At 40.0% G+C, this 19320-nt stretch overlaps 1 protein-coding gene across 31 annotated transcripts in view; it reads right to left on the bottom strand.

The window, feature by feature from the left end:
- The window catches only part of SIPA1L1 (signal induced proliferation associated 1 like 1), a 501244-nt gene that overhangs the window by 80479 nt on the left and 401445 nt on the right, over positions 1-19320 (bottom strand). For all 31 annotated transcript variants that reach the window (XM_030831557.2, XM_060294975.1, XM_060294973.1 and 28 more), the window contains 4 exons: positions 15602-15705; positions 12554-12711; positions 2222-2795; positions 1352-1626 (listed from right to left, as the gene is read on the bottom strand). In XM_030831557.2, coding sequence (XP_030687417.1) covers positions 1352-1626; positions 2222-2795; positions 12554-12711; positions 15602-15705 — 1111 coding nt within the window. The remainder of the gene's footprint in view (positions 1-1351; positions 1627-2221; positions 2796-12553; positions 12712-15601; positions 15706-19320) is intronic.

Here is a 19320-nt window from a genome sequence, read left to right as displayed (position 1 = left end):
CACAGAGCACTCGGAGAGCGTTGTAAGGACCCAGCTGCCTTTCTGATCACCCTCGAGTCATTCTTGAATTGTGGTTCAGCAAAATACTTAACATTAATACGATGTGGTTGAGGAAACGAAGGCAGCACTTTCAGAATATACCCTCCCTGCCCTCAAGACGGCTAAAACAAAAAGTTCTGGATATAAATTCTGGTTTCCAGGGAAATCCAGTCATCCGAATGGGAGCATTTCTTAAAACTATCAGACAAAGGGATTTTCACCACATTCTGACATCAGCACATAATCTCTGGGCCGTCTAGGAGGTAAGCAGTATTAAATACCATCCCAAGCACAGTCTGGTCTATAACACTTGGTTTCAGGAACTGAAGTACATTGATACTGTCATTGCGCTTACTTTTTAAAGGGCACAAATAACCCCTCATAACTGTTTACATATTCTGCCATCTGATGTTCATGAATCTATGAGAGCTCAGGTGTAGGACTGGTCATGTTTTGGGGGAAAAAATAGCATAAAGAATATTGTCTTGGCTTTAGAAAGCCTAAGAATTAATTGCCGAAGCTTAACAGAAACTCTTAGAAAATAATGGGTTCAAAGCAAATTAACAGCTTGAAAAAAAAAAAACCCAGCAAAAACAGCATGTGCATGCCCAAAGGAGAAAAGAAACAGTTGACTAAATTTGTTCCATCAGGAAACCTCCCCAGAGACAGAGAAATTAAATTTTCAACAGTGCTGCTGGCTTGGCAGGAGCTGGGAGGGGCGGGGAGCTCCTGGGCTTCCCTTTGGGAAAGTCGGGGAACCAAACTGCCCAAGCATCACAAGCAGGACCAGCTCATTTGAAGCCAATTTCTGACACATGCAGATGCAGTTAAGGAAAAGCTTGGTAAGTCACATTCAGCCCTCCAGGCTGAGAGAGTAGGGGTCAAAAACAGCACTTTGAGTTTTGGACAGCAATTGGCTACAAATGGGAGATTTGGGGGAATAAGAGTGTCATGGAACATAAAAGAAAAAAGTCTAACAGTTTGTCACGCTGAGTCTCTTTTTAACATTAAGTGTTCACTGTTTCTCAGCTACTGGTGCAAGATGTTTAAAATGGATGTTACCAGACATCTCTATCTGTAATGGTGACTTTATATACTCAGAGATGTAAATCCTGTGAATGGTCCAAGTTAGTGATTCTTTCCAGTTGCTGCTGCCACATGCTGAAAGGGAGCTCTGTCCTGAGTCAGACTTTCCATGGAGGGAACTTTCAGCATCGCATTGTAACCTAGCGCTCTTCATAACCTCCTACACTCTGACCCAGTTGGGGATGTTCTCCACGGTACACAAATGGCCCTGGACTCTCAGACCTACCTCCGTGGGGTGCAGTCATCATGTGGGGGGATAATGACAACTTTCACCGTGACAGATGTTCTCAGGAGATCGATCATCTGCTCGTGGCTCAGAGTGGCCACCGCCACCTTGCAGATCTCCACCAGCCGGCTGCCCTGCCTCAGCCCTGCCTGCCAGGCATAGCCGTAGGGCTCCACATCTGCCACGATGCCCTCGTAGTTGACGTGGAAGCCGAGCTGTCCCAGCCCATTCCTTCGCAGAGTCATCTCCACCGATTCACAGCCTTTTGACACGAACTAGACAAAGAAACAAAAGATACACAGGTTAATGAATGCAGCAGGGTCTTCAGTGGTACGCATGGCAAGCAGGGTTATTTCTGAATACCCTAATGCCGGCTGAAGAGCAGCCTGGTTATTCTGCCTTCACTAATCTCCATTCATTAGGCCGAAAAGAACACACTTGTCTCAACGGCTTCTCAGAGACCTACAGGGAGCTGGCAGCAAAGAAAAACGGTATTCTGCTACTCATTTTGCCCTTAAGACAGACATTCAAAGCAGCAGATACCCGATCCAACAATTCTTTTCACCAACTAAAGCAGATTGGTTGGGCTACATCATCAGTCACAAGGCAATGGGATCAGGTCACACGCAAATGAGTTTCCAACAAAAAATGCACAGTCAGTGTGTCTTCCCCCCTTTGTTCTACTACTTTTCCTTCTGAAAAAAATGATGGGAAGCAAGTGTGACATAAACTCTGTGTTCCTTCGCATTGTTAAGGGAGTTTTCAGAGGAGCTAATAGAACAGAACAAGCTTCTGTAACTTAGCTCTAGCCTGTACTGAAAGCTTTATGAAAGGGACATGCATGTAGGTAAGTGGAAGGAAAACACTGACCTGAAGCCTTTTGACAATCTCTTTGATGTCCTCATTGTTAATGAAACTCTCCACTGACACACATTCACCTCGCTCGTAGAAGATTTTGAGGCTGGTGTCGGTTGAGGTCCACCCTATCACATCTCTGCAGGAACAGTTGAAAACCACGCTCTTTGTTTCCTGTTCGATGAGGACGATGAACTCATTGGAGACCCCGAGGAGGCAGTCTATCTCCATAGCCTTGTTGTAGTCTTTGGCCCGGACAGCCCACACGATGGCCCCCATGCTACTGAGCTCAGCTCCTGGGTACGGCTTAGACTTTTCTTTCTTCTTGGAGGCCAGAGAGATGAACGGAAACTTGCCGGACGGGTCAATAGGGGTGTTGGTGACGTTCTTCTCTGCCAGGTCTTTCAGGTATTCTTGACGTGTCCGGGTTGCCATGGCCCGGAACTTCTCTGACTTATGAGCAGCGTTTTCTGCATTAATCACTTTGGCCAAAAGGAAGTCCCTGAACACATTTGACTTAGGGAAAGTGACCCCTTTGGGGATGGGAGGTCCAAAGGAAGGCACATCTCTGGACCTGGTGACGGCCACACTAAGAGATAAAGCAAAGATCAATGAGAAAGAGGCTTGTCAATACTTCTCGGACTCACAGCATGAGTATAAAATACACTTTCTCAAAGACAAAGACGCCCTTCAGAAGGAAAATAACTGTCATCGTCCCACAAGAAGCAACACACACTTCTGCTTCACATGTGCGTACTTTGCATTCACTCATATTTAGGATTTATAGAACAAAATTTTTTCTAGGTCAAAATACCCAAAAAGCTTAAACTAAAAATTTAAATCAACCATAACTCCATGAAAAAAAAGATTTATTGTAATATTCTTCATAGTAGATAACATTTTAAATCCCTAGTGATTATTTCCAAAGGGGGGAGGGGGTTGGCTACTATAACCATATAACCTTTCAGAACAAGCACAGATTATGTAAGAACATAAATGTTATCCCCATTTTAGATATGATGCCCACAGCAGTCAGCTTATGATGAAAATATCCACAGATGCATGACATAAGAGAAATGGATTAAATTTAAAAGAAATTAAACAAATATTATTTGTTGTCCTGTGTGTCAGGCCTTAAGCAACCAGATCAAAGAGCATAATTTTAAAACAAAAATTGAAATCTGAGTAACAGAAAGAGATTATGATTTTTTTTGGTAAAAGCAACAGTGCTTTAAAATCATATTTTTAAACTTTGGTCCCAATTCTCTACTTTTGGTATGGGAGTCTGACTATTTGTGAGACTATGCTCCTTTTCCCATTCCTTTAAGCAAGACTGATTTAAGAAAGCCTGTTCCACATGGACACATATACACTACCAAACGTAAAACAGATAGCCAGTGGGAAGCAGCCGCATAGCACAGGGAGATCAGCTCGGTGCTTTGTGACCACTTAGGGGGTGGGATAGGGAGGGTGGGAGGGAGGGAGATGCAAGAGGGAAGAGATACGGGGACATATGTATAACTGATCCACTTTGTTATAAAGCAGAAACTAACACACCATTGTAAAGCAATTATACTCCAATAAAGATGTTAAAAAAAAAACAAAAAAAACAGAAAGCCTGTTCCAGTCATTTCCTCTGCATCTACACTGCTAAAATTGGGACTAAGAAAAGGATCATACAAGCATCTGTAAGAACCTATTATTTTTAATCTCAAAAGGAAAAAGACTAAGTTTTTCCTAAAACAATAATAACAACAACCACAGAAATTAAATGGAGATAGGTTGTATGTTTTATATCATATTTCAAGATCTCCTTCCAGGACCTCAGCAAAGTTTGAGAGGGCTGCAAATGAAGATTCTAACAGATCAAACATCCCCTTTTCAAATTATCTAATTATTTAAAAGTGAGCCAATTATGCAACTGTATTAAGTAGTAGCAGAGCAACACAAAATGTGTTTCTCCAGAACTCCCAGAATGGAAAGGACATAATCAGAGAGTGTGCATCTTTCAAATGAAACTGAAGAGCTCTGCTGCACTATTTTTTCTTTATTTCAAGGGTTTGCTTGAAGATACTCAGCTTTGCTTTTCAGAAAATGATTGTTGCTTGTGAAAATAGGATAAATAAAAATCAGCAACCTCAGAAGACAAACTATATATTTTGTTAGAAAATGCCACAAGACGGCCTATTTCTGAAAATGGCTTTTCAGAAATTCATTAAAAAAAAAAAAAAAGAAGACTACGTAGTTCACTTCACGACAAAGAAAGGTGGCAAGCAACATCCCATTTTCTAACTGGAGATGAGAATTCACAGAAACCTCCACATGCGTGATAGCCTAATTACATCAGTATTAGAAAGGCAATTTTTCTTGTCTAATGTGAACTGTCTGGCTTGAATGCTGACAGCTATATAATTTTAATTTGATTATGTTATTTTTTTTCAAGTCAAGCAGATGACGCTAATATCCAGATTTGCTAGCTTTTCTAAGAGGAATCCCGTAAGGATCCAGAAATATTTAATATCTTTCATTTTTAAATTGGCAATTTCTTCTCTTGCTAATTTCACATCATTATTCTTTCTCAAGAAACAGCTGTGATTTTATTTTAAATAAGGAGAAGAAAATGCTTAGCAGAAGGTGTCGATATGAGGACCATCCATCCACTTGCCCCTTAAATTCACTGGTTATCTATAGACCTATTTATTAACTAATAGGACTTTAGACAAACATATACTGAAAGCCCACCAATAATTAGAAGCCTCTAGAATGAACTATGAGGGCAAAGACTGAACCCTTAACATATAATTATCAGTGATTCATCATGGTAGGGAGGTAAATGATAAAGACACTATAATCAGTTTTGCATCATTAGAAATAGAATCCTCACAGAAGAAGATGAGGAAGATGATACCCTAGAATGTCCTTTTCAAATAAAGGGTTTTGTTTTGGGCAAATTTAACTTTCAAGGTTTTCTACAAGGTTAAAAGCTCATTAATTTAGATGCCACCAATTCTGAACTCTTAATAAGGCCTGTTTTAAATTGAGAGAATATTTTTGCCTTCCTAAGAAGCCTTTCTAGAATTTCAGTGTGCTATATATAGATACTTGAGGTGTATTAATTATAAATGGTTTTTGCTTTTTTTTTTTTTTTGAGGTGCGCGGGCCTCTCACTGTTGTGGTCTCTCCTGTTGCGGAGCACAGGCTCCGGATGCGCAGGCTCAGCAGCCATGGCTCACGGGCCCAGCCGCTCCGTGGCATGTGGGATCCTCCCAGACCAGGGCACGAACCCGTGTCCCCTGCATCGGCAGGCGGACTCTCAACCACTGCGCCACCAGGGAAGCCCGGTTTTTGCTATTTTTAAAAGCAGATTCCAAAGGGCTTCTTGTCTACACTTATGTTCGCCTAGTATGCAATATTGTATCTCCTTAGAAATAACACATTCTTTAAAATTACAGCCATGCCTTATTTGCTCAGCATTGTCAAGGCCTAGTATGTTCTACTCAAGAGGGTTATCTAGATGACAGAACAGACAGAAGATCAGAGCACTGTGGGGTGGGGGACTTAGAGAAGTCAGGGTTCCTCAAACTCTGCCAATACAATCTTGAGTTTCATCTTAACACTCATCTTGATTTTGCATTCCACTGAAGAATATCTGTATTCATTTTAACACAAAAATCTGTTCTGTTCCCCAAATCTCGGAGTACAACTGAGGGAGCAGGAAGGTGTTCTGTTTCACTCTCATTTGACACATCCCTGAACCTCCTTTTGAACAGCTGGTAGACATTCTTCACTGCTCCAGGAAACAGACTCAGAGAAGTAAAATGATTTGCCCAGAGCTTGTTAGAGAAAGCCAGGACTGGAATCTGAGCTTCTGGATGGCCAGCAGTGTGACAAGACCACACATTCCCTGAGTGCGGAATCTTCCACTCCTGAAGTGCTTGCAAAAGGAACCATCCACAAGAGTCACATGGCCAAAGAGACCACCATTATAGGCTGTTTCTAATGAGCCTGGGCGTTTGTTGGCATCAAAGACCTTGGATGAAGTAGCAAGGTGATACATGGGAATGTTCCAGAGACATCTGAACAGAGGTCTCAATGGAAAAGAGTGAGAAGAATAAGACACTTGAACTTCTGAAGCACCACGGAAACAGCAATCACCAATGAAGTCTAAAAGGAAGGGGACTTAGCATCCAAACAGTAGAGGGAAGTTTCCCCTTGAAGCTTAGATCAGACTGCCAGCTTGGGGAGCTTTCCAAGAAAGCAGACCTTGGCAAAGGACAGGAGAGATGAGTGGCAGAACAGATGTGTGCTCACTGTTCCCTCTTGGGGCCTCTCCGCTTCTAACAGTCTTCAATCACCAGCACTCACTGGGCACCGACTATACGCCAGGACCAAGGATGAGACGTCACAGGCGCAGCCCTGCAGAAGCTCAAAGCCTGGTGGGGCTACCGCTCGTGGTGTGAGTGCTCTCCTAGGGAGGTGTAGCGCGCTACTGGAAACGCTTCCGAACGGCCGGCACTTTATCCAGTCCTGGGAGGTCAGGGGAGCACTCCCAGAGAAAAGAAGAGCGGGTGTTCATTGGATGAAAGTGGCAGGGGTGCGTGAGAAGAGGCATTCTTGCCCAGAGAGCGGCATGTGCAGAGAGGAGGGGCTGTAAGTAGCTCTATGCTGGGGGGAGGACTGGGAGAGGTGCCGGTGGACGCCGAGGGACAAGGGAGGCCAGACCTGAAGGGCTCCATGAAGGAGGCTATGCTGGGGAGTCTCAAAGTTGCCCCAAATGGGGCTTCCCTGGTGGTGCCGTGGTTGAGAGTCCACCTGCCGATGCAGGGGACACGGGTTCGTGCCCTGGTCCGGGAAGATCCCACATGCCGCGGAACGGCTGGGCCCGTGAGCCATGGCCACTGAGCCTGCGCGTCCGGAGCCTGTGCTCCGCAACGGGAGAGGCCACAACAGTGAGAGGCCCACGTACCGCAAAAACAATGTTGCCCTAAATGGTTTTAAGCACAAAGAGTGACATATTCAGAGTTTTGTGTTAGAAAAGTCAGCTACATGGGACAATAGGGATGCTGATTAATGATGGCTTGGAATAGACTTTCTGAAAGAAATTTCCACCTTCGTTATTTTTCTTCCTGGTTGAAGCTTGCATATTTATTTATTTTTATTCAAGAGGAGAAAAGAAGAAAAAGGCATGGTCATTTAATGTGCATACACAACACTCCCTGCCTAGACCAGATACTTTACTTATGGGATTTCAGGTAGATGTCAAGCCACCTTCCATTGAACAGAAAGGGAAATTTAAAATCTGATATGTTTAACTGTCTGGTCTGATTCCAGGTGCTTTTTATACTACCTCACACTAACTCCTTTCAACATTTATTACATCTTAACCACTGAACACAGAAATCTTTCTGAGAGGAGTGACATATATATCTACCTTCCCAAACATAGTTACTGACCACAATTTAACATCTGTTTTTGAATACAATCTTTATAAAAACCACTTACTACTATACTAGTTTTGAAATGAACAATAATTCTTTAATTTCATCATAGAGTGAATCAAAGTTCTATCTTTCAATTGTTTAAGATGTCCTAAGATTTTTAAATAGTCTGTCTGAAATGAATCCAAATAAGGCCCATACATTACAATTAATTAATTTTATCTTAAATTTTTATATTCTGTTAATGCCCCTCCACTTCTCTTACTTCACTTGTCTTTTATTTCTTGCAATTTATTTGTTGAAGAAACTGGGCTATGTGTCACACAGTCCAGAGCCTGAATTTTGCTGAATACAAACATGTCCTTTGGTCTTTTGTATTTCCTGGCCTCTCTAGAGGTTTGATTGGATTCACATTCAATTTTGGGAAGAGAGGATAAGACTAATTCCGAGATGCGGTTGTATTCTTCCATTATGAGACACGCATTTATCTCTTTTTATGATGTTTGCAGCCTTTGATGATCAATGCCTAGATCCATGAATTTATTACCTGTTAAAAAAAAATGGTGACAAAGTTTTTGCACCATGTTTTTACAAAGTGAGGCCCTCGGGGTGAGTGATGGATATTTGGTTGTTTGGTCCCAAACCAAGTGACCCCAGACTGCTATGCTTATTGAATTTGTACCTTTAATGTGAATCGTTTTTCTACATCTCCCTTACTGGTAATCACTTATTGATGCTTTCAGTACATCCTTGCCACTAAAGGCTCATCTTTTTGATTTGTTGCTTCTAATCTGCTCTATCAACTGAAACCAGACGATTAAGCTCTTTGTAATGATACAAGTAAACTAATAGAGACCACAGGGTCCTCTTATCAGGTATGGGCATAATAAGCTTTTGTACACAGACGTAGTGATTAATTTCTGAGTTCTTGGCTAGGTCTACTCTTCAAGGTTAACTGGCCTCTGGCATTAACTTAAACTAGTCAGTTTTTCCTGTATAAAGTTTCTAGTTCCGAGGGTGATACAACACACATTATTTCAGAGCCTCATTTCCATATTCACTATAGGGATTTTTGTCACTTTGTTCCCCCCTTGAATCCCAGAGCCTAGAATGGTGCCTAGTATATTCTGATAAGGACTGTAAAGAACTAGTGAAAAATAAATGACAATAAAGCCTAAATTTGTATTTCTGTATATACATTTCCTCACACGGTGACGGTGAGTAAATTTTCCTAGAACTATTTATACAGTGCTATTGGCTGGCCGAGCATTCCAAGGGCTTCCACTGCCCACTCATCTCCCTGACAGCATAGCCTTCTTACTGTACTGTCCACTTTCCTTCCTGTGTCTACGTGTTCATCTATACCACTTTCCACCCCTGGACTCACAGAATTATTCTCATTTTGCCACTGAATTCCACCATCTGTGCTTCAAAACACACACCGAATCCCATTTTCTCAGTTAAATGTTCTTTATATCTTGAGCCTGTATTGACCCCACAATTCTCTACACAATTAGAGCAAGACATTCCTTTGAGGAAATAACTTTCCACACTTTGGGCATCAAGTAGACGTCAGTAAATAAAAGTGAGTGTTCACAGTGGAGAAAGTGGGAACAAGAGATTTTAAATGATGAAAAGGCTTTGAATTATTCTAACTACACCTCTTAGAGATAAATGAGATTTAAATATAATTTGTACAAATTAAATGCATCTCTAAGCTTTCCCACCAGAGTATCCCTAATGAAAGAAGCCTATAAATTCACATCTCTAATGGTGTGGGGAGGGGCCAAGGTATGAGAAAAGCCCACAGGTATGAAAACTCTTTGAAGACCCACATTGTATCTTAAAATTGATACAAATTTTCCATTCTACTTCATAATACATTTATTTTCTCATGAAAATAAACATTCCTTCCCCCAAGCATTAAAGACTACAAGAGAGGTACCCTCGTTATTCTGGGCCTTTAAACATCTCCTGGCATCACCACATACCCCAGGAAACAAACCTACTTGAGTTTAAGAAGGACTGAGAAAAATTCATGTACACAAAGTTTATAATAGGAAAAGATCACTACTTTAGTTCCAAAAATCACAGTGCACTGGGTCTTCAAGTAAGCTTGGCAACTAGGGAAATTCCAGACTAGCCCATGTCTTGTGAGCAGGGGTGTCCAGTGTCCCCCTGCAAAGGTTCCCAGCATCACAAGGTGGGCTTAAGAAGATGGGCTCTCCAGGTAAGAGATTAAAAATAAGAAAGAGAGAGAGCAAAAATCATGAGTTTCAGGCTGGGAAGGAGGGTTTGAAAAGAATAAAACAGATATCACTTACTCATCCAGCCAAGTAATTAAGAAGGTTCAGACACCTTTGCTCCTATCAGTCTGTTTAGACTCGCACTGGCCATACTTCAGTGGCTACTGAGTACTGGAAATGTGGCTAGTACGACCAAAGAGTGTTAAATCACATTAAATTTTAAAAACTGACACTCGATTCAGTTCTTCAAACGTCTTTGAAGGAGAGGGAGACATACTTAAAAAGTATGTTTGCAATAAGCTATTATGAATCTACTTCTCCAATTGCAAATTGTATGAAATCTAAATACAGATTATTTCCAATGAAAACTGAGCATCCTGAGATGAGCTGTAAGTCAGAAATGCACTCCAGATTTCAAAGTCTTAGTCCAAAACTACATAAGGTATCTCAGTAATTTTTAAAATTTAAAAATTACGTGTTGAAATAATAATATTCGGATATATCAGGTAAATAAAATATACTATTGGGTCAAAAACATATTGTTAAAATTAATTTTACCTATCTCGTTACTTTAAAAATATGGCTATTGGAAAATATAAAATTGATATGTGACTTGCATTATATTTCTATTGGACAGCACTTTATTTAGACAAACACCTTTAAAAGAAGAATCTCTTTTTAAAAGAAAGTACATAGCTTTCCACTCCCCAAACTTCCTAGCGACCACTGCAAAAAGGATTTAGTTTTCTATCTACAAAGTAGTATGAAATCCTTTGCCCGAATCCAGTACATAGAACATTTCAATTGCTTGGGGTATTTTCTAAATGCAAATAGTTATCCACCCCAATTACAGTCAAATGTTCTGCACTAATTCTTTGCTTCTACACCTAAATAAAGCAGCTTTTGGAGACCATATTCTTGAGAAAAAGCTTCAGATCTAGGTTTCCTTCGTTTGAGTTTCCACCCACTGAGTCTAGGAAGCTACAGAACTCCCTGGTCTGGGGTTTTCATATTGGCACCCGAGAAGTTCAGGAATAGCTAGCACGTCAGCAGCAGGGGCAGCAAAGACCCCTATTGCACATGGCATGGAGGAAGACAGCATGGCAGAGCCATTAAGAGACTGGGCTCTAAAATCAGACTTGGTACATTCAAATCTAAACTCCACCCAGTACCAGCCGACCTCGGGTAAGTTACCTTACCCCCAAGTGCTTAAATTTCCTCATCTGAAAACAGGGATTAAAACAGCACCTACCTCAGAGGTTTTAAAAATTAAATGAGGGCTTCCCCGGTGGCACAGTGGTTAAGAATCCGCCTGCCAATGCAGGGGACACGGGTTCGAGCCCTGGTCCGGGAAGATCCCACATGCTGCGGAGCAACTAAGCCTCTGTGCTGTAACTACTGAGCCGGCGCTCTAGAGCCCAAGAGCCACGACTACTGAGCCCGCATGCCACAGCTACTGAAGCCCGCGTGCCTAGAGCCCGTGCTCCACAACAAGAGAAGCCACCGCAATGAGAAGCCCGCGCACCGCAACGAAGAGTAGCCCCCACTCGCTGCAACCAGAGAAAGCCCGCGTGCAGCAACAAAGACCCAACACAGCCAAAAATAAATAAGTAAATAAAATAATTTAAAAAAAAATTAAATGAGGTAACACAAATAAGGTGCCTAGATCAGAGCTGGGCTTCTAATTAGAGCTCATTATACGTAGTTACTGTGGAATGGGCAAGGATGATGGCAGTCAGCAGGAGTCCAATGTAACCTTGACTTGTTTTGTTCCCTGAACTTGCTCGTTCTCCTATATTTAACCTGCATTACACCTAGGGATTAGACAGTTGTAGTTCTCACAATAAACCAATTATCAGTCTGCACTGGCCACTTTCTGTGTAGGTGGCTCTGTTAATTCAAAAACAAAAATCCAAAATTAACAAAGCCTTGTCTTCTAAATTTTAGGGATGGAAAGATACGATAATCTTTCATATTTTGAAAGGACAGATTCCTATTAGGACATCTTACTAATGCTAGAACATCCGCGCACATCTTCTTGAAACTACACTCATGTCAACACAGCGTCACAGGTTCGTACCCTCTTCAACACCAACCCCCTCCAGGATTCTTGCAGAGGCCTCTGCAGGTAGATGCTTGAATTCTGATACTCATGAGACTAGGTCAACGAGGGACACTGAAACCATTCCACCAAATGCTTAACAAAGCATAGAAATACCCCTAAGATTGCAGTCAGAAATGTTAGAGGTAATCAAGTCAGCCCTAAGCAAGGGTTTGGGCTTTTAAAAAATAATAATAATAATTAAAAAAAATTAAACTTCTCTTCCCTACTTATTATGATCATTCTTCTCTGCTTTTGGCATGGCAAAAGCAAAATATAATTAGCAGCATGAGTAATTAGCTGGTGTCCAGATGGCATGGATGAAGGATGCCACCTAAGAAGGAGGTGCAAATGGAAACGGCAGGTGTCTAACCAACACGTCTGGGGAATGTCAATGCCATCAGGTTACGTCATCCTGTGAATTCAGCCATCCGCAAGCATAGTTTAAAGACAGAAATAAATAGCAATAGACTTCCCACTGCAACTTCAGAAAGCAGAGCTGGAGGGGGCCTTCGATGTGACCGCGCACCAAAGCCCATCCAGCCACCTCTGGAGCCAGTACCTGTAACAGACACTGTCAGTGCAGGGGTTGTGAACCCTGACGATGACGAAAACGTGCTGAAAGTGGGATCGGATGTTTTTTGGGCTGAATGGCTGTGCTCCAGGCTCTTGGAAAACAATTGTTACGATATCGTTTCCAATGTGCCGCTTCCGTAGGAGCTAAAAGAAAACATAAGCAAGAGACATAAATGACAACGCTCTGCTTGTAACTCCCCGATTCCCTTATGTAACTGTATTTAAAACATTCATTATTAATCAGTACATATTAGGGGAGGTAACCTACACAGTTATTGCCAATATTTTAGCCGGTCTTATCATTCCCTCCAAGGAAGAATATGGAAATGAATATTCAGAAATTTGCATAAAACACACAGTCCATTCAAATAGATCTAACTAATCTCTAGCATATTACGCCAAGTCCCAGCATCTCCAAATCTTCAGTTTCCATAACAACAGTTTTGTTCCATTTTCATGTAAGAAACTTGCCATAGGGAATATTTTTTAAAGATGAGAACGGCTAAAGTAATTACAACGCAATTTATGTTCTGATTTAATTAGCTTCATTTAAAGAAATGTGGCTAAGGTGTTTTCTGATAATACTTTTTATGGCACAAGCTGGGAATACAGAAATTAATAATATTCCAAAACGTTCTAACAGTTTCAAAGCAGGTTAAATTTCAGGTTTAAATAGCTTCTTTAATTACAGTGAAAGCTGCTTAAGACCACCTTCTGTTTCACATTAAACGGTGTTTTGGAAAGGGAGCTTTCAAATTCAGGCACTCCAAATCATCCTAGCTCAGCGCCTCTCTAGAAAGGGGTTATGAGGGGGTTTAACTCAATCATGTGAAGAAAAACTGAACAAAATTTGCATTACTCATATTTATTACGTGGAGGCTCCTACCAGGAGGAAAACAACTAAACATGACGTTTGTATAAACTATCTATTAGATATAAGCTTGTATTTATAAACCTTTAAAAAAAAACTCTCCGGTGACTTTACCTTACACAGATTACGTATCAGTAAAATCAGTGACTGAGTATTGGCTGCCAGCTGGGAGAAACAACAGCCTATTAGATTAGGGTTGAGAATTGGGAGTTAGAATGTTCAGGAAATGGACTTTTAACCTTAGGAATTTTAAAGCATCCCAAATGATCTTCTAATGAGGCTGTGTACTTCATTTCTAAACATGCAATATTATCAGATGTTACAAAAATAAAGGCTGCTCTGTATTGATTGCTATATAAAATATACCCATCATCACAGATTATTAATCTCCTCAGAATCTTGAACCTATCAAGCTCAAATACAATCTATGTATATGTCATGCCTGCATAGATGCCATTTTTGATACAATGTCATTCTTCCTTCAAAATATGGCCTGATATGTAATGTTACTGTCTTACTAAAGGACCCAAATAGAAATAAACCTATCCATCTCACATTATATATAATGAAAAAAAAGACAGTATTTATAAACCAATTTCTGCAAAAAAGATTTTGAAAGACACGTTCTTTCTGGGTTTTCCAAGCATAACATAATCTATGTAGAAGAAATAAATTCTTTAGCTAGAGAATTTTAAATTTCTTAATATGTAGAATACAAATTATTCTTTCACTCTGATTCAGGACCATAATACTTTTGCCTTGATTGGACCCCAAATTAAATAATTTGGATGGATGTCCACCTAAATGCCAACTCACTCAGCTCAGCCCTTTGATTCATTTAGCTGGATATACAATTGAGTCTTGTTACCAAATTTTTTACCCCCATTCCCCCACGTTACCTTTCTCTGCTGAGCAATCAGGTAGAATAAGCCTTCATCTCCCCTTTAAAGATCATTTGTTGATGTTCTTAAATTCTCTCTACTGTCTGGTCAGAGTGAGTTTAGTATATTTTTCTTAGCAGGGTATTTTCCTCTCAAAAGTCTAGAACTTGGAATTTGCATAAAACAAACTGTCAACAAACTCCAGATAGGGGAATTTATCTTAAAATAGGTTTATTTCAGATTTATAGCTGATTCATTGCTTTGCTTCCTACGTTTTGATTGCTTTGGTAATCGTAAGAGGCAAGATTTTGTTACTGAGATGTGTGATGTAATCAAACCTAAAGTGACGATGTGTTCAGATTCGATCCATATTTTGTTAAATTCTCTGAAAGAGGATGTGATTCATTCTGCAGCTGGCCCTGTGTTCTGTTAGTACAACAGTTGACAATAACAAAATCTATGTCCGTTTTAAGGTCAGAAGTGATACTAGACTGCTGTGTTTGTAACAGCTACTGAAAGGAGAGTCTGTGAGTTCTCTGGTTCTTTTAAGTTTCAGTTTGGTATCATTTGTTTTAAAACATTTTTTAAAAACAACTACCACCACATACTCTTTAAAGCAGTTCCATTTCCATCTTGCTCTGTAACCATCTGCCATTTCTTAGTTTTCGCATTTCATCATCTCACAGACTACATTTTAGTACTAGGCCTTGTGCTTTTAGATCTTTTTAAAAGAAACTCTGTGTATGAGGTACACAAGAGGTACACAAATGCAATTGTTACTTATGTTGTCCCCTGAAGAACACATCAAGAAAAAACATTTTCCTGAGCCCCCATCGACATTCTGATTTTTCTCCAAGTTAGTGGAGGAAACCTCCTTTGAAATTTGAAATGAAACATCAGTACTTTCCTGCTTCGTACACTGGCCTCTTGAGATGAAATTTCACCCACTCATATGTGTTCTTTGCAACCCTGCAGAGTCATCTAATCACCATGATTTCAACTTGTTCTTTTCAGATTTCAGGAAAACCTCAATTCTCGTGGGTGAAAAGCAAATGATTAATTCACAAAGCCATCCAGCTGGCTGTTAACCCAGAATTTGTGTCTCTTCATTTGTTTTCAGCTCATTTGCTATTCCTTACTTCCACAAAGTACAAAGCTTCCTGCTGCTGTGACAGGTGCAACATTAAATTCTGGTTTAAGATTTTATAAACTTGCCACTTAGGCTTCTGGGGGAAATGAAACAAGGGCAAAAAAACCCACAGATAACACAAGGATCTCTTACCTGCTGCTTGTTGTTAGGTGTGTATGGCAGCATGGTAGAAACATGGAACATGATCTCATAGTCTTTGTATGTTGTGTACAGAGAATGGGTTCCAGTGGAATCAGCTACAGTAAAAAAAAAAAAAAAAAAACATGAGACAACCGTAACAATAGGAAAAATAGTTCGTTTAAGAGGTGGAGCTCAAAAAAAGAAAAAGGGAAATGGTTTAGGATGAAGACATCCTAAGAGAAGACACAGTATAGGAGTTCTTACCCATTTTTTGTACCCAATCCCCCCCTTGGCAGTCTAGTGAAGGCTTTGGATTCCTTCTGAGAATAATATTTGTAAATGCATAACATAAAATACATAAGATTTCAACAGAAATCAACAGATTGAAAAATACCACTATCAAAACAATTTTAAAATGATATAATAGCATAAGATTTATATAATAAGTTTGAGCAGTTGGTCTAATAACTACTATAATTCTGACATAGTGAAGTGCATAAGCAGTATCTTGACATACTTCCAACAACAAACAATATAGTATGAAAATACCTATGCTTTCTACTGGTGACAGAATCACAGGTAGAGCTTATACTACTGTGGTGTGTTGCCTACATTCGTAACTGAAGGAAATGCTAAATTTCAATTAGGGGTCAGTGAAGATAAATGTAAAATTACTTCCCATCCAAGATCACAGACCCCTGAATTCCGTCCACAGACTTCAAGTTCAGAACATTTTTTTCCAATACTTCTGACTCAAGCAAGAGAACCGTTTTGTTCTTAACAAATAGATGGAAACTTAACAAGACTGTAATGCTGAATAACAAAGGTATTACAGCAATGTCCAACAATTTAAGACTGAGTGTGTTCTGTTCTCACCTTCCTTAAGGAGAAAAACAACCTCGACCCCCTTAATCATTAACAAATCAACGTGCTCATAAATACCTGGAAACCAAAGAGAATTATTAACTGTCCAATTGAAGGGGAATATCTTTAGATTAGGACCTGGACTTACAGGCGGCAAAATGAACAGAAATGCATTCATTTTGGGTAAACTCAATCCTCCACCAACCATATTGCTAAGGAGCAAACACTTTACCGCATTTTAGAGAATGACGCTGCAAGACAGCCTCTGGCATGTACCGAAAGGCAGTAGTTCTCAAACTGGAGTGTGCATGGAATCCGCTGGGAAGCCGCTTAAAAGGCAGCTTCCCATCCTCCACTCCCAGAAATACTGCTCCGTAGGTGTGGGGCTGGGCAGAAGAATCTATTTTAATAAACACCCCCAGGGGACTCTAATGCAGTAGCTGCACTGCCCTTAGGCGTTGCTCCAAGAATAGACCATAAGGGAGGTTTGCAGAGACCTGTTAAGATGTTCTAGAGCCCTGAGTTTCAACCCTGGATCTTAATTTTGAAGAGGGCATAAAACACAAAGGGTTTTAAAAACAAGATAAATGTAGAATAAAGCAAAGACTACTTTTGAAAAACTGCAAAGATACGTACCAACACGTAAAGCCCCAAGAAAAATATCTTCTAAATGTTAATGACGATTACCACAAAAAAATACAACTGCAATAAATCATTGACCTACTTAAGACAGATCTTGAGTATGAAGAAGGTTTCTATTGTTAAGGACCCTCGCTATAAATACCTCTAGAACTGATTCGCACATTTTACAACTTTCAAGTCAATGTGTCAGCTGTGATGAGTACTTACATGTGTTTCAAGTCAATTTAAAGCAAAGTTAATGAACTAGAAAACAAATTATCATCCAGTGTTCATTTACTACATTTTGCTTTGTATGTCTTTCTAATTCTAAAGGCATTACTACCAGGAAAGAAAAATGAAGACAACCCTGAAGATAATTTGTTTTCTATTTCTTGTCCTTTCTCTCTTTCCGACGCTTGCCTCATTTCATACAATGGATGCTTCATGACCCGTCTTCTTCTAGGGACCTCTGAAAACCTCAGCTTTGCTGATCATTTTAAACAGTCTGGAAACAGTTTCAGACATGAAACTAGGGCCAAAACAATGAAATTTTCCTTTCTGAGAAGAAAGGAATTCCAAAATCCTGAAATTACTGTACATAATAGAATTGCTAAACTTTACCAGAGAGAATGGAAACTGAATGTTTGTTATATTCTCTGAAGAATAAGGCATTTAATGTTGTTATTATTATTATTTTAGTGACCTTGAGACCATGAAACACTTAACAGAATGAAAATCAGGAAGATGACCATTGGGAAAATGACAAAAATCTTTTTTTCTCTGGTTGAAAAGAGTATATACTGAGTGATTTCTAAGGGGAAAAATATGTTTATAGAAGAGGGATAAAAAGAAGATAATGCTCCTTCCTATTTGTACGGAGCTTTAAAATTAAAAAATAAATTTGGGCATCTTATAGGTCATCTTGATAATCATGTGATTTGCCTCCAAATTATACTACCAGCGAATGGTGTATATCCACTAATAAAGTCAGCCCTCTACGCTAGTCATAGAAAATAAAATTTCTAATATTCAAACTAGATGATAAGAAGACACTGAATAATTGAGGAATGATGAGAATATTCTTGTCAGCTGCTTTGAAAAGGTGTCGATAAGTGATAATACCCTACATTAGGCACTTCTATTTGAAGATGGTATGAAGAGGTTAATAAGTTTGTAGAAGCAGTTTCAGATCCGGTCAATGTCATATTCATCCTTGACTTCTCTTGGCTCAACTCTTTTGCTTTAAGGGGAATAAAACTTGGATGATAAAGGTGGATGTGTAGGAATCTGAATCAGGAAAAAGTAATTCGATTTTTATGTAACCACTTCCTGGTCACTAACAGATACGTTCGACTTCAGAAAAGCTAGATAAAGGATCAAGCCTAAGCAATTTGATTTTGGGGAAGTTCCTAGTTTTAAATATTTATGAATACAAAGAGAAAAGCAATTTAATGACCTAATTGCACATAGACTAATAAAGTCAATAGAATGAAGAAAGCTTAAGCTCAGCTTATGAACGTCCTCACCACTACGGAACACATCAAAGGCAGAACAAAATCGCAGACAGGTCGCGGATCTGATTATTATCCATAGCTTGAAATCCTACAACAGTCAGCTGGCTGCTGAGGGCCATCCATTTAAGACCCCAGATCTCCCTTCTATGAAAGCTTGCCTCCGGGTCTGGGGATGCAGAGGTCAATGCTCAGAAGCACAGCCGGGGACAAGTATTAACATCTGGAACACTGGATGGCACACCTCTGTAGTACTGTTCACGCCTCCTTGTAGTACTATTTCACACACTCGGTAACAAAGTATTTGGGGAAGTCGAGAATCCCACCTTCTCTGGCATCTACCATATTTACTCATGTTTTTTCAGTGTACCTTTAACCATGGTCAGGAGGTAGGTTACTTTACTTCACTGAGGAAGGGATCAAGGAGAGTCTGTAATACCACCCTTTGCCATGACAGGAGAATTCATACTGTGTCAGTTCAGGGAACGTGCAAGTATGCATGTGTATGTGCCCAGGACTGAAGGCTTCTTAAAATCACTAATATATGGTGAGAAAAGGATAAGCGATGATGTGGGACAGGTACTTAGGAATCAGTCACTACTATCTTCTACCTACTGAGCACTTTGCAAGATACCTGCAATTACCTGGATTCCCACCTGCAAGTATGAAGACCTGAATTCCAATACCTCCAGCATCATTTACTAAATGACCACAAACAAGTCACTTCACTTCTCC

The sequence above is a fragment of the Globicephala melas genome, chromosome 2, assembly GCF_963455315.2.
Source record: "Globicephala melas chromosome 2, mGloMel1.2, whole genome shotgun sequence".
Classification (NCBI taxonomy): domain Eukaryota; kingdom Metazoa; phylum Chordata; class Mammalia; order Artiodactyla; family Delphinidae; genus Globicephala; species Globicephala melas.
This window is presented reverse-complemented; position numbering and strand designations above follow the sequence as displayed.